At 39.1% G+C, this 14,698-nt stretch overlaps 1 protein-coding gene across 1 annotated transcript in view; it reads left to right on the top strand.

Moving 5' to 3' along the window:
* Positions 1–14,698, top strand: part of COQ3 (coenzyme Q3, methyltransferase) — a 28,858-nt gene that overhangs the window by 9,232 nt on the left and 4,928 nt on the right. Inside the window, exons 2-5 of the mRNA XM_006095838.3 lie at positions 4,907–5,024; positions 8,407–8,559; positions 10,830–10,929; positions 12,182–12,424. Of these exons, the coding sequence (XP_006095900.1) occupies positions 4,907–5,024; positions 8,407–8,559; positions 10,830–10,929; positions 12,182–12,424 (614 nt within the window). The remainder of the gene's footprint in view (positions 1–4,906; positions 5,025–8,406; positions 8,560–10,829; positions 10,930–12,181; positions 12,425–14,698) is intronic.

Genomic DNA, 14,698 nt, shown 5'->3' with positions numbered 1-14,698 from the left:
AAACATCATAGTGAGCGGTCGAACTCCCAGTCTCCCGGTCGAATGACTGCCTGAGGGGACTTTGCATATTAGGCTTTTATTATATAGGACTAGAGGCCCAGTGTATGACATTTGTGCACTGGGGGGGGGGGGGGAGTGGCCCTCAGCCCAGCCTGCACCCCCTCCAAACTGGGAACCCTTGAGGGAAGGCCGACTGCCACTTTAGGGCCGATCCTCCCCTGCAGGGCTGGGCCCCCCCCCAAATTTCCCCCCCTGGGAGGCTGGGAGGCCCCCAATTTCCTCCCCTGGTGGGCCGAGCCCCCCAATTGGACTCTCCTGTTGGGCGGGGGTGGCCCCAAATGCCCGCCCCTGCTGGGATTGTCGCCAACAACTGCCCCTCCCTGGTGGGCTGGATCCCCCAATTCCCCCCTCCTTTCAGCCCCTTTGCTCCCAAATGCCCTCCCCTGTCGGCCATCTTGTGGTGGCCATCTTGTGACCACATGGGGGTGGCCATCTTGTGCGAGGGTGTAATGGTCAATTTGCATATTACCTCTTTATTATATAGTAATATTAATATCTACATTTAAAAAATATATATATATTTTTTGAAGTATTATCCATGAAAGCGTTTTATTTTTATTTTTTTAATTAAATCTTTATTGTTTAGATTATTACAGTTGTTCCTCTTTTTTTCCCCCATAGCTCCCCTCCACCCGATTCCCCTCCCACCCTCCACCCTCACCCCCCCACCACTGTCCTCATTCATAGGTGCACGATTTTTGTCCAGTCTCTTCCCGCATCCCCCACACCCCTTTCCCCCCCAAGAATAGTCAGTCCACTCCCTTTCTATGCCCCTGATTCTATTATAATCACCAGTTTATTCTGATCATCAGATTATTTATTCACTTGATTTTTAGATTCACTTGTTGATGGATGTGTATTTGTTGTTCATAATTTGTATCTTTACCTTTTTCTTCTTTTTCCTCTTCTTAAAAGATACCTTTCAGCATTTCATATAATACTGGTTTAGTGGTGATGAACCCCTTTAGCTTTTCCTTATCTGTGAAGCTCTTTATCTGACCTTCAATTCTGAATGATAGCTTTGCTGGATAAAGTAATCTTGGTTGTAGGTTCTTGGCATTCATCACTTTGAATATTTCTTGCCACTTCCTTCTGGCCTGAAAAGTTTCTGTTGAGAAATCAGCTGACAGTCGTATGGGTATTCCCTTGTAGGTAACTGACTGTCTTTCTCTTGCTGCTTTTAGGATTCTCTCTTTGTCTTTTGCTCTTGGCATTTTAATTATGATGTGTCTTGGTGTGGTCCTCTTTGGATTCCTTTTGTTTGGGGTTCTCTGCACTTCCTGGACTTTTAAGTCTATTTCTTTCACCAGGTAGGGGAAGTTTTCTGTCATTATTTCTTCAAATAGGTTTTCAGTATCTTGCTCTCTCTCATCTTCTGGCACCCCTATAATTCGAATGTTGGTACACTTGAAGCTGTCCCAGAGGCTCCTTACACTATCTTCGTATTTTTGGATTCTTTTTTCATTTTGCTTTTCTGGTTGGGTGTTTTTTGCTTCTTCGTATTTCAAATCTTTGACTTGATTCTTGCGCTCCTCTGGTCTGCTGTTGGGAGTCTGTATACTATTCTTTATTTCAGTCAGTGTATGCTTAATTTCTAGTTGGTCCTTTATCACAACCTCCAGGGTCTCATTAGATTTCTTGAGGATCTCATTAAGTTTGTCAGTGGTTTCTAGAAAATTCTTGAAAAACCTTAAAAAGTGTGGTTTTGAACTCTATATCCAGTAGTTTGCTTTCCTCCATTTCTGTCATTTGTGTCCTGTTTCTTTGTCTCTGCATTTTTTATGCTTCGCTGTGTTGATAGAGTGGCTTTCTGTGCTAAGTGTCCTATAGGGCCCAGTGGCTCAGCCTCCCCAATTACCTGAGGTGGACACTCTTGGTGCACCCCTTTGTGGGCTTTGTGCACAGTCTTGTTGTAGTTAAGCCTTGATTGTTGTAGGTAACACTAGGAGGAATTGACCTCCAGGCCAATTGGCTGTGAGAATCAGCTGTGTCTACGGGGGAGAACTTCTGTGCTGAAGACACCCTTATGGGGCAAGTGTTGCTTCAGTGGGGCTTTGGTGCTCACTGAGTCTTCCCCCTGAGTGTGTCCCTTATGGATCTGAGGAGTTGTAATTGGATGGTCCCACTCTGACCACTGGGTACACTGGCTCTTGGATCTAAGGAGGTGCTAATCTAGCCTCTGCCTGAGGTTACCCAGCAGAAGCCAGCTGTAAAGCAATGCAAGTTGCCATGGGGCCTTGGGCCAGCTGCAGTTTGTTAAGTAATTTTCAGATTACAAAGGGCCGGGCCTGTCATATGCAAAAGCTTCCTTGCACGGCTTGGGCGGGGCGGGGTCCCAGGGGATCAACAGGGCGGGTGGAGTGAGCAGTTATGGCTGCTCTCAGTCCTGCCCTCAGAGGCCCCGGCAATCGCTGCAAGCGCCTCCGAGAGAAAGCTGCCCTCGAGTTCTGACTGATGCCAGACAGTCCCGTTTCTCCCGTATGAGTCTGGATCCCCAGAGACTCACCCGGAACTGGAGCTCAGAGCTTGAGACTTCCTCCCGATTGAAAAAGACAACCGTGTCCTCAGCCGCCAGCCCTCTCCGCATGCACCTCTGCACCTTTGTATTTTACTTCCGCACCGCACCTCCTCTGAGTCTCGGTATGCTTTTCTCTTTCCTTCTAGTTGTAGAATTTCCACTCAGCCAGCCTTCCTGTGGTTCTGGATGATGTCCGTTCCGTCTTTTAGTTGTATTTTTGAAGTTGTTGTGGGAGGCAGCAATCTCCGGTGTTTACCTATGCCGCCATCTTGGTTTCTCCAAAAAATATATTTTTATTGATTTCAGAAAGGAAGAGAGAGGGATAGGGAGATAGAAACATCAGTGATGAGAGAGAATCATTGATTGGCTCCCTCCTGAACACCCCCTACTGGGGATCAAGGCCACAACCCCAAGCATGTGCCCTTGACCAGAATCGAACCTGGGACCCTTCAGTCTGTAGGCCAATGCTCTATCCACTGAGCCAAACCAGTTAGGGCATTAATATCTACTTTTATCATTATTTTCTTTTGTCTGCTTGCTTTGGGTTTATTTTACTTTCCTTTTGCTAGTTTGTTGAGGTGGTAATTTAGATTGTTGACTTGAGACCTTTCCTTTTTTCTAATATGCATATTTAGTGCTATAAGTTTCCCTTTAAATACTGCTTTAACTATGTCTATAGATTTTTATATATTGTATCTTTTATTTCAGTTTTGTTTCCCTGAGACTTTGTCTTGACTCATGGATTGTTTAGAATTGTGTTGTTTAATTCCTAAGTGTTTTGTTCTTTTCATGTTATCTTTCTGTTATTTATTTCTGGTTTGAGTCCACTACAGTCAGAGAACATAGTTTATATGATTTCACTTCTCTTAAAGTTGTGAAGGTTTCTTTTTTTTTAATTTTTTTTAAAAAATATATTTTATTGATTTTTTTACAGAGAGGAAGGGAGAGGGACAGAGAGCTAGAAACATCAATGAGAGAGAAACATCGATCAGCTGCCTCCTGCACACTCCCCACTGGGGATGTGCCCACAACCAAGGTACATGCCCTTGACCGGAATCGAACCTGGGACCCCTGAGTCCGCAGGCTGACTCTCTATCCATTGAGCCAAACTGGTTAGGGCTGAAGGTTTCTTTTATATCTCAGGATATGGTCTATAATTATGAATGCTCCATACATACTTGAAAGAATGTACATTTTGTTTTTGTTTGGGTGGAATGTTTGATAAATTTCAATTAGATGGTGCCCTAATCTAATTGGGTGGCTCAGTTGGTTGGAGTTTCATCCCATACATCAAAAAGGTTGCGAGTTTGATTTCTGGTCAGGGCACATACCAAAGTTTTGGGTTCGATCCCTAGTTGTGTCATGTACCAATCAATGTCTCTCTCTCTCCCCTCCGCCCCCTCTGAAATCAATAAACATATCCTCAGGTAAGAATTTAAAAAAATTCAATTAGATCTTGTTGGTTGATGGTGTTATTCAGTTCTTCTGTATCCTTTTGATCTTCTGTCTAGTGGTACTATTAATTACTGAGAAAGGGGTGTTGAAATTTCCAAATATAGTTATAGATTATTTCTCCTCTTAGTTCTATTTTTGCTTCATGTGTTTTGAAATCCTTGTTTGGCATATACACATTTAGGATTGGTTTATTTTCTTGGTGGATTGTCCTTCTTATCATAATGTAATAAGCATGGTAATTTTCTTTGCTATAAGGTGTACTTTGTCTAAATGCTTTTGAACAGTTGAATGTTCTGCAGCAGAGTAAGTAGCTCCTAAAGCAGGTCCCTACGTAAGTTTGAATATATGAACTAGATGAGTGCTATTTTAAAATGTTTTATACCACAGTTTTTTCTTCTGTAAAGGGTGTTGAACATATGTATATGTCCATTTTATGTAGCTAAGATGGAAGTGACAGAATTTGAACTAGTTTTGACATGTAATCTCAGAATCAGTATTACCCTAGTTTAAAAGGTAATATAGTTTTTTTTTACTTTATTTAATAGTTGACACTAATACAGATGTCCTCATTTCTCCCCTTAAAAGGTAATACAGTTTTAATTTGAATATCACTTTTTATAATTTTGTACAGCGTAATGTGGATGCAAAAACTAATGGTGTGAAAAAACTTTTACATATTCATACTTATGTTTGCCAACTACAATTTCAGAAATGTCTGATTAGAGTTAGATGATGGAATGCAAGACCTTTATTTTATATGTTAGAATAAAATCTAAAATTAAAAATAACCTTCTAGTTTCTTCAAATACATATATATTAAGGATTCATACTGTGCTTTCTCTAAACATTTAATTTTTTCCCCAATTTATCTAGGGAATCAGCTCAGTTGGACTCTACAAATTAAACCATGGGTTTTCAGTAAATACAGGATCATGTGGTTCAGATCTTATAGAATGACTTTTGCCTGCTTGAATACAATGAAAAGTTACAGGTAAGTTTATTCATTACTGTGGCAAATATTTACATAATTATGTAAATAGTAGTTTTATATTGGTTGTGTTTAATAACCCAGTCAGTATTTAATAGCTCACATGATTTAATTAAGGTACTTTTATTTATCTACATATTCTTATTTTTGCAGGAACTTTTAAATTTGGAATATGTCAAACCCACAGAAAAATTGTAAAATAATATATAGTGCATACCCTTTATCCATATTCAGAGATAGTTTTTATTTTTAATATAAGACTATATAACTTGAAGAAGTATGTTTTACTTCCTCATAATATCCTTATGACAGGACACAAATAATGCAGTGCTTAAAATTATAAATGATTTGGGTGTAATATAACTAGTATAATAAGGCGGATAAGTATATATTTTAGGTAAGACTGAATCAAAGTCTTTCTGTATTCTTATTTTATAAACCAACTTCTAACCTTGTAAAAAAATATTGCATAGCTTTAAGGTATGAGTGCATACTTCTCCTTGTGAATGATCTATCTCCTTTAAGCTTGGGTGTATGTGAAATCATTCTTATAGTCAACTGAGCAACCACCTACTGTTACCTATGTAAGTTAGTCCTTGATTACCGAGTCTTTAGATGAAGCATGGAAAAGGAGGGTGACAGTCATAGCATAATATTAAAGAAGAGTGATATTTAGCTCTTAAAAGGATAATAAGTAATCCATATAGAATGTATTCTATATAGCTAAGAAAAACATAATAAAAATTTGAGTGGCATTACCTATTTTATCATTACAACCTATTTTCTCTTACCCAAGAATCTTTGGAGGGTTTTCCTATCATGTACTTTGACATGAAACTTGGTGTCGTTTTCTGTCTGATTCCTGTTTAGGCCTTGTTAGATACCATCTGATTAAAAAAAAATTTTAGATTAATTACATGCTTGTCTGGGCCTCTGGTCTCAGATTATTCATTTGAGCACCAGCTGTGTTCCAGGAAATGTACTAGTCACTAGGAATAAAATGGTAAGCGAGACAGTCCATGCTTTACCCTCATAGTACTTATGTGTTTAGTGGGGAGACCAGATCAAATAACCACATAGAAGTAGTATAAAGATGTATAGGACTTAAAATAGGGGAATATGACCCAGTTTTGAATGGGGGAAGACTTCTTAGATGACATTCCATTCAAACTAAGAGCTGAAAGAAGAGAAGGAATTAAATGGGTTTATAGAGGAAGGAATGGGTAATCTATATATATAAAAGCCTTAGCAACCATTACGACAGGTCGACCGGTCACTATGACAATGCACTGACAACCAGGGGAGCAGACGCTCAATGCAGGAGCTGCCCCCTGGTGGTCAATGCATTCCCACAGCCAACCTCCCATGGCTGGCTAAGTTCCCGTGGTCCCTTCCCCCTGGCTGGCCGGCCCTGATTGGCCCCGATCGGCCCCGATCGCCAGCCAGGCCAAGGGACCCCACCCGTGCACAAATTCGTGCGCCGGGCCTCTAGTGTGAGAATAATGTTTCAGGGAGAGGTAATAACATATACAAAGTACCTGAGGAAGAAGCAAGCATGGTCAGTTCAAAGAACTGAAAGAAGGCTCAAGTGGCTGAAGTGGGGAAGATGAAGAGAGTAGTAGATAGTTATGGAGAGCAGATTGGAGGGGGGTGAAGTAGGAAGCAGGCGGGCTAATCAGAGGCTAGGATAATGATTAACATAGGAGATGATGGGAGCTTGGACTAGGATGATAGCAGTCAAAATGAAAAAAAGAAGATGGAGGCAACTGGCTTCAAATCCTGATTCTACCACTTAATCTCTCTAAGCTTCCCTTTTCTTATCTGTGTAATAGAGATAATCCTATGTAATAAAAGCCTAATATGCTAAATGTCCGGTCGTCCATTCAGCCTTTCAACCAATTAAAGCATAATATGCTAATGATAGCTAAGGCTGCTCAACCTCTCGCTATCATGTGCACTGACCACCAGGGGGCAGATGCTCCAACCGGTAGGTTAGCTTGCTGCTGGGGTCCAGCTGATCGGGACTGAGTGAGATGGGCTGAACATGCCCTGGAGCCCTCCCGTGGTCCCTTCCCAGCTGGCCAACCTTCCGCGTCCCTCCCCAGCCCTGATAGTGCACCAGTGGCCTGGCTTGCACCCTCTCGCAATCTGGGACCCCTTGGGGGATGTTGGAGAGCCGGTTTCTGCCCAATGGCAAATGACCGGTCGCTATGACGTGCACTGACCACCAGGGGGCAGATGCTCAATGCAGGAGCTGCCCCCTGGTGGTCAGTGCATTCCCACAGGGGGAGCACTGCTCAGCCAGAAGCCAGGCTCACAACTGGTGAGTGCAGCGGCAGTGGCGGGAGCCTCTCCCACTTCCGCGACAGCGCTAAGGATGTCCGGCTGATGCGGGGAGCAGGCCTAAGCCGTCAGTTGGACATCCTCCGAGGGCCCCTGGACTGTGAGAGGGCGCAGGCCGGGATGAGGGGGACCACCCCCCGAGTGCAGAATGTCATGCACCAGGCCTCTAGTGAGATAATAATAGTAGTATGTACCTTGTAAAGTTGCTGGGAAGATTAGGTGAAATGATCTGACATATGTTGAATTCTTTTTTTTTTTTTATATTTTATTGATTTTTTACAGAGAGGAAGGGAGAGAGATAGAGAGTTAGAAACATCGATGAGAGAGAAACATCGATCAGCTGCCTCCTGCACACCTCCTACTGGGGATGTGCCCGCAACCAAGGTACATGCCCTTGACCGGAATCGAACCTGGGACCTTTCAGTCCGCAGGCCAACGCTCTATCCACTGAGCCAAACCAGTTTCGGCTGAATTCTTAAATAGTAACAACATTAGTAAGTACTCAATAAATGGTTATTGCTACCACTACTACTACTACTATTATTATTAAACTAGAGGCCCAGTGCATGGGGGGGCATGGCCTGCGGGGATCGGCCCATTGTGAGAGCGCCACTCATCCTGGTCAGCCAAGTGTTGCTTTCACTGTGGAAGTGCACTGAGCACCAGGGGGCAGCTCCTGCGTTGAGCGTCTGCCCCCTGGTGGTCAGTGCGCATCATAGTGACTGGTCGACCGGTCGTTCTGGTTGTTCCACCGTTCGGTCGCTGGGCTTTTATTACATAGGCTGTGACCCAGAAGGCCAAGTTATGTGGTTTCATTTTCAGTGTAACTTACTTCAAAAGCAAATTAATTGTTTCATCTGTGAATAAAATGTATTTTAAGCAGCGTGATTATAAGGAAACTTGGTTTTGAAGCATCAAAATGAGCAATACATGTATTTCGAATCTAATAAATTAGAAATTAGAATATCTTTGTACATATTATACTCATGTTACATTTTTAAAACCAGCAGTTTTTGCCTGGCTCTTCATTTTGACCTCTTAGATACCCTTGGACAAGACTGTACAGTACTTCTCGAACCACTGTAGACAGCAGTGAGATGAAAACCTTCCTGGCCCTGGCTCACAAGTGGTGGGATGAGCAAGGAGTATATGCACCTCTTCATTCTATGAATGACCTGAGGGTGCCATTTATTAGGTAACGTTACAGAAATTCTAAGTCTTTTAACACGCAAGTCCTTTTAATAATTCATTTTCTTTTCAGTTCATTTTTCTCTTGATTTATACCTAGGTTAAAAAATGCTGTATTTTAAGTTCACTTTAGAAATTAGGGAGATTCTCTTCAATGTCCATTGTTTGAAACCATTAATTTTTTATAACATCCAAGTTCTAGGCTGCTTTTGTAAATTGAAGCATGTTTGGACATTATCTGGTTAATTAGAATTAAATCCTTATGAAAAGAAACTAGGGTCCTATGGCATCAAGATCATTTTACAACAACTTTGACCTTTAGGCAGTTCTGATAAAGGGAATACTACTGAGATAGTTCAATTTAACAAATATTTATTAAGAACTTACCTTGTGTAGAGTTTGGGGGCTAGACACTGTAAAAGCTACTAAGACATTCATCAGTTGAAACATAGTCTACGTACTTCAGGAACTTATAGTTTGCTGTCAGAGGTAAAGGCCAGGGTTCATTAGACTCCATTTATAAAGAAATTGTTCATTCGTTTATTTGTTCATTAAACATTTTTGAGCAGCCGAGATGGGCATGGCACTGTGATAGACACAGAATGTCAGACTCACACTGCCCTCAGGGACTTGATTGGTTTTTGCTGGTTCATCAATGCAGCACAAACAGAAATGTGGGCATCTTTTTATTATTACTGAATTTTTGGAAACACTAAGGCAGGGAGAAGCAAAATGTCATTCTTTAGTTTAGATCAGAGGTTCTCAAAAGTGTAGGCCCTGGACTAGCAACATCAGTATCACCTGGGAACTTGTTAGAAAAGCAAAATTCTCAGGTCTCACCTTGGACCTATTGCTTTGGTTGCGGGGATGGGTCAGCTGACTGTGTTTGAGCAAACCTTTCATATAATTTTCATATATTCTCAGCTTGAGAACTACTGTATTCAGACTACCATGACACTGTCATTTAGACCATTCTAAAAAAGATCACCCAGGGTAGTGCAAGTTATGGTTAGAAGTTTAGATTTTATTCTGAGCATAATTAGAAGCCATCAAAGGGGAACGATATGATCAAAATTATGGTGTAAGGTAGTCATTTGGGTGATGTGTGAAGAATGGATTGGATTTCATTTGAAATGGGTCCTTTCAATATGTTATAACATTCTGAAGTTATCTATTTGACCACTATCAAGGTTATTCTTAGGAGTCAATTAATTTTAATAGCAATAAAAGATATCCTAAGGTATCTTTATTATATATAACACAACTTAAAAGTTTAGTTTTCAATACTGTTAGGTATATATATATCAGTGTGTGTGCAAGTGTGTGCATGTGCTTATGTTTGCATATGTGGTAAAGTATGACTAAGTATGATAATAAAAGTATTACTATGGTGATCTTAGAATTAAGTTTATCTAATTTGGATGCCTGTTTACATGATCATGAAAACATCATTAAGTTAGAAGATTAAAAGAGACTCAATTTAGAAGGGAATATAGGCAAATTCTGAAAATATAGATTTCCAATCTGATTTTTCTAAGCCCTGTAAATAACCTATTTGTTGCAGATATGAAATGGATGTAGCAAGTACTGACAATGTAGTAAATAGGTGACAGGATATCTTAAGCAAATAAAATAGGTTAATCCAAACTAGATTATTTTAAAAGTTTTTCTTTAGGTCATGACTAAACTAACAATTAAGTCATAATTATTGCTATACTAGGGGCCCAGTGCACAAAATACATGTTCTGCCGGCTGGGTACTCCCTCCCTTCCCCTGGCTGGCCCCGCCCCCTGGTCAGACTCCCAGGAAACTCCCAGTGGAGGGGACAATTTGCATACTATGCTATTATGTAGGATTATTTCAAGAACTTTACTTTAAACCTCCTGCTTTTGATTATTTAAAATATCTTATAAATTAGCTCAGGCTGTACCGCTCAGTGGTTGGGCATCGACCAATGAACCAAGAGTTCCTCAGATTCCTGGTGGGGAGGGGGGTGCGTGTAGGAGGCAGCCAATCAATGTCTCTCTCTTATCAAGGTTTTATCTCTCCCTCTTCCTTCCTCTCTCAAAAAAATCCAATAAAGATGTATTAAAACAAAACCAAAAATATCTTGTAAATTAAACATAGTTATTTAATCTGAAAATAAAATACCTGTTTACCTAAAAAATGAATAATCCATTTTAAAATGAGAATTTAATATTTCATTGAAAAAATGTACTTTTAAGATTTAATTGATAAAACTCAATAACTTTTATATGTTTTGAATTTTTTAAAAAGAGACAATCTTTTAAAAACAATTGCTAATCACCAGCCAGGAAAACCTTTGTCGGGGATGAAGATTCTTGATGTTGGCTGTGGTGGTGGATTGTTAACTGAAGTAAGTGATTTACAACATTTTCTTAAAAATATAAAAATTTCAGAAAATTATAGTGAGGATTTTTTTTTTTTTTTCACAGAATAGCTTTGGAAATTTTGGTGTCTCTTCTATCTCAAGAGATTAGGCAATTTCCAACTGCTTAGGTGCTGTGATAAGCCGTCCTTTGCCTTTGCTTCCATATTAAAAACCTAACAGAGTTTTGCCTGCTTGTAGGGCTCTTCCCTTCTCGGGTGCTTTAGAGTACTTGGAAGAATACTCACCCTCTCTGTGAAGATTTGCTTTAGCTTATAGTAACTTTATGCACTGTAGCTTTATTTTGTATTCTCCTATCAATGCTGCATCATAATCTGATCTCTGAAAGATATTTTAAGCAACAGTATAGGATATAAATCTACGTGAAGGATCAGTGGGATGTGGTCTGTCGAGGTCCATAACAGCAAGTTGAGAGCGAGCCTGACCGAGGCCTTTGGTGCATAGCTAAGTTCCACATGCATAGGAAACATGTTCTTCATGTGGCAGTGGGCTGGGCTCTCTGACATCAATTATACAATCTCAGGAAATGTAAAATATGTGAAAATACATCCCTTAGACTCAAGAATAGGTGGTGTATCAAGTTATAAATGAGTAAGATTGTACTATATGTATTCTGTAATCTTCTCTGTGTGTTAGTGCAGATCTTATGTCTCTAAAGTTGAAATAATTTGATTATACTTTTAATTTATTGACTAAAGAGTTGTAAACGCTATACAAGTTTTGATAAATATTAAGGCTGTGTTTAAAAGTGAGCATTTCATGGGAAGTGACAATATAAAAGTTGAAAGAAGACTTAGCTATGAAGAATCATTTCTAGTCAGTCACGGAAAAAAGCTATCAAGAAAAAATTGTTTCTTAGGCAGTTTGAATATCAGTTTTGCTGTTTTATAATATGTTACATTTATTGCACTTTAAATATATCAGTACTGTATTGTGTATATGTTAAATGTACCTAGAAAATACAGATGATTTTTTTCACTATTTGAAAGTAGTTCTTCATGAGTTTTATGTTGTGATTCTCATGTTTAAGCTTTTTATTTTGGAAATTTTCAAACCTGTATAAACTAGAAAAAATAGCATAATGAATTTCCATGTTCCCATAAAAAATCTCCAATATTTATCCCCTCATGGTTAATCTTGTTGCCTTTTTGATAAGCTTTTTATTGCTAACATTGTTCCGTTTTCTTCCTGAGGGTAACTTTTTTTTTTATACCATCAGCCTCTAGGGCGGCTTGGGGCTTCAGTTATTGGAATTGATCCTGTGGATGAGAACATTAAAACAGCACAGCGCCATAAATCATTTGATCCAGTCCTGGATCAGAGGGTGGAATACAGAGTGTGTTCCCTGGAAGAGATTGTGGAAGAGACTGCAGAAACATTTGATGCTGTCATAGCTTCTGAAGTTGTAGAGCATGTGATTGACCTAGAAACATTTATACAGTGCTGCTATCAAGTGTTAAAAGTAAGACTTGCAGAGTTTACTTGTTGATTGTGCTTTTCAGTGTGTATATGTATCCATAGCAATAAGGGCTGTATAATACTTGAAACCAGGAAACCAGAACCAGGGGCAGTGTCTCTGCAGGAGATTACTCCTGCCTCTCAGCCTGCCCTCAATACCAGGGTTTTCCAGATCCAGTGTCTTGATGTCCAGGGAGCTTGAACAATGTTGGTGTTGAACATTATAATACAACCAATAGATTTATAGTGATATTTTTCCATTGATATAGCCTAGTTAAATACCTAATAGACATCGAATGACAATTACTAAAAAGTTTGTTTGGATTAACATTTAAAATCAATAAAAATCATTATCAGCATAAATTGACTTAGCGTTTGTTAAGCACTCTATATGTGATATGTTTAAGTTTCAGCTTCTAAAAGAATACTTCATGCATATGACCTTCCTTGATCTGACCTGCAACTATGTTAGGAAGGTAAGGCAGGCATTGTTATGGCCTCCTTTGACCAGTGAAGATCAGAATTTGGGAGATGTCAAAGGTCATTATATCTTTAAGTCAAAGGTCATTAGGTGCAGAAGGCCAATTTAAAGCTACATCTTTTTATTCCAAATCTGGTTTTTCCCATTACATTATTATTGTTTTATAATTTTCCACAGCCTTAGTCCTCTGAAAATGATTCCAAATTTTCTTTTAATAAATTTCCCGAAAATATTATTATTATATTATTTTTATTATTATTATATTGACTCTGTTATATATGTATTCTGGAGGTAACACCCTGAGGTCAAGAGCTAAAAGAATGCAATGCTTAGTTTTAGCCGTTACCTAAATAGAGCTTTTTAAAAATGGTTTTTCTTTTGAATAATTTTAGATTTATAGAAGAATTGCAAAAATAGTAAAGTGTTCCACATATACATTTTACCCAGTTTCCCATTATTAATAGCAGTCCTCCCCCCCCCCCCCAGCTCTATTAAGATATAATCGACATATACTAAATGCTTCTTAAGAATATATTTTAGAATACTGGAGTTTTACAGAGAAAAGTTACAATGTGTGATGAAATAGTGTTTGATATTTCAGTTTTTCATTTAAATGGACTGGGCAATATTTCAGGGCCTTCTTTTTTCTATTTTTGGTTTGGGATGGTATTTGAGATATATTTTCTTTCTTTCTCCTATACATGTACATATGAGGTGGGGCAAAAGTGGATTTACAGTTGTGAGTTTGCAAAACACAGAGTTTATTATTGGATTATTATTTATTAATTATTGGCATTATTTTTCACATATCAACAACTGTAAACCTACCTTCACTCTCCTCCACCCCCCATATATAGTTATATGATTATTTTGGAGAGACTCTTTGGCATTTTATCCTCACCAGGCTAATGAGAATGCATAAAAGAGGAAGGAGATGGTAATGTCCTTGCTATTTGTGGGAACAAATAAAGAAAACACTATCAATGTAGTCACTAAAATATGGCAGACTGAACAGCTTCGTTAATGGCTTGTATTTATCTAAGTGCTTATCTTGATCTCTTCATATTCTTTATACCAGCAATTTTTAACCATTTTCATCTCATGGCACACATAAACTAACTACTAAAATTCTGTGGTGCACCAGAAAATACATTTTTTTGCTGATCTGACAAAAACAAAAAAGGGATAATTTGGATTAATTCATACCAGATGGCTCTTGTTGTGTTATCTGTTGTCATTTTTCTATTTGACAATCTAAGGGAAAAGAGGTCAGTCCCCCTGACTAAATAGTCAGGAATTGCATGTTTTAAAAATTCTTGCAGCACACCAGTTGAAAATCACTGCTTAATACTAATGAAAGAAAATAAAAAGGAAATATTTTCAAGCCTTAATCATTAATGTTCTTTTCAAAGAACATTTACTGGCATTGACTGCCTGCACAAGATGTGGAGCTGTACGCTGTACCAAACAAGTTAGACAGAATCTGCACCTGGAGAGAAAGCAGTATTGACACGTTAAAACATAAATGTGGACATGTAACAAGGAATAGCAGCCTGATCTCATTTCTATATTTTTATTATTAAGTAGTTGATATACACAAAGCAATCCTATATAATAAAAGAGGTAATATGCAAATTGACCATCACTCCAACACACAAGATGGCCACTCCCATGTGGACACAAAATGGCCGGCATGGAATGGCAGTTGGGGGCAATCATGTCTGCAGTGGAGAGCAGTTAGGGGGTGACCGTGCTGGCAAAGGAGGGCATATATGTGGAGGTGATCGGCTCTGCGGG

The sequence above is a fragment of the Myotis lucifugus genome, unplaced genomic scaffold, assembly GCF_000147115.1.
Source record: "Myotis lucifugus unplaced genomic scaffold, Myoluc2.0 scaffold_161, whole genome shotgun sequence".
Classification (NCBI taxonomy): Eukaryota; Metazoa; Chordata; class Mammalia; order Chiroptera; family Vespertilionidae; genus Myotis; species Myotis lucifugus.
Note: the sequence above shows the minus strand (reverse complement) of the source record. Positions and strands in the feature narration are given on the sequence as shown.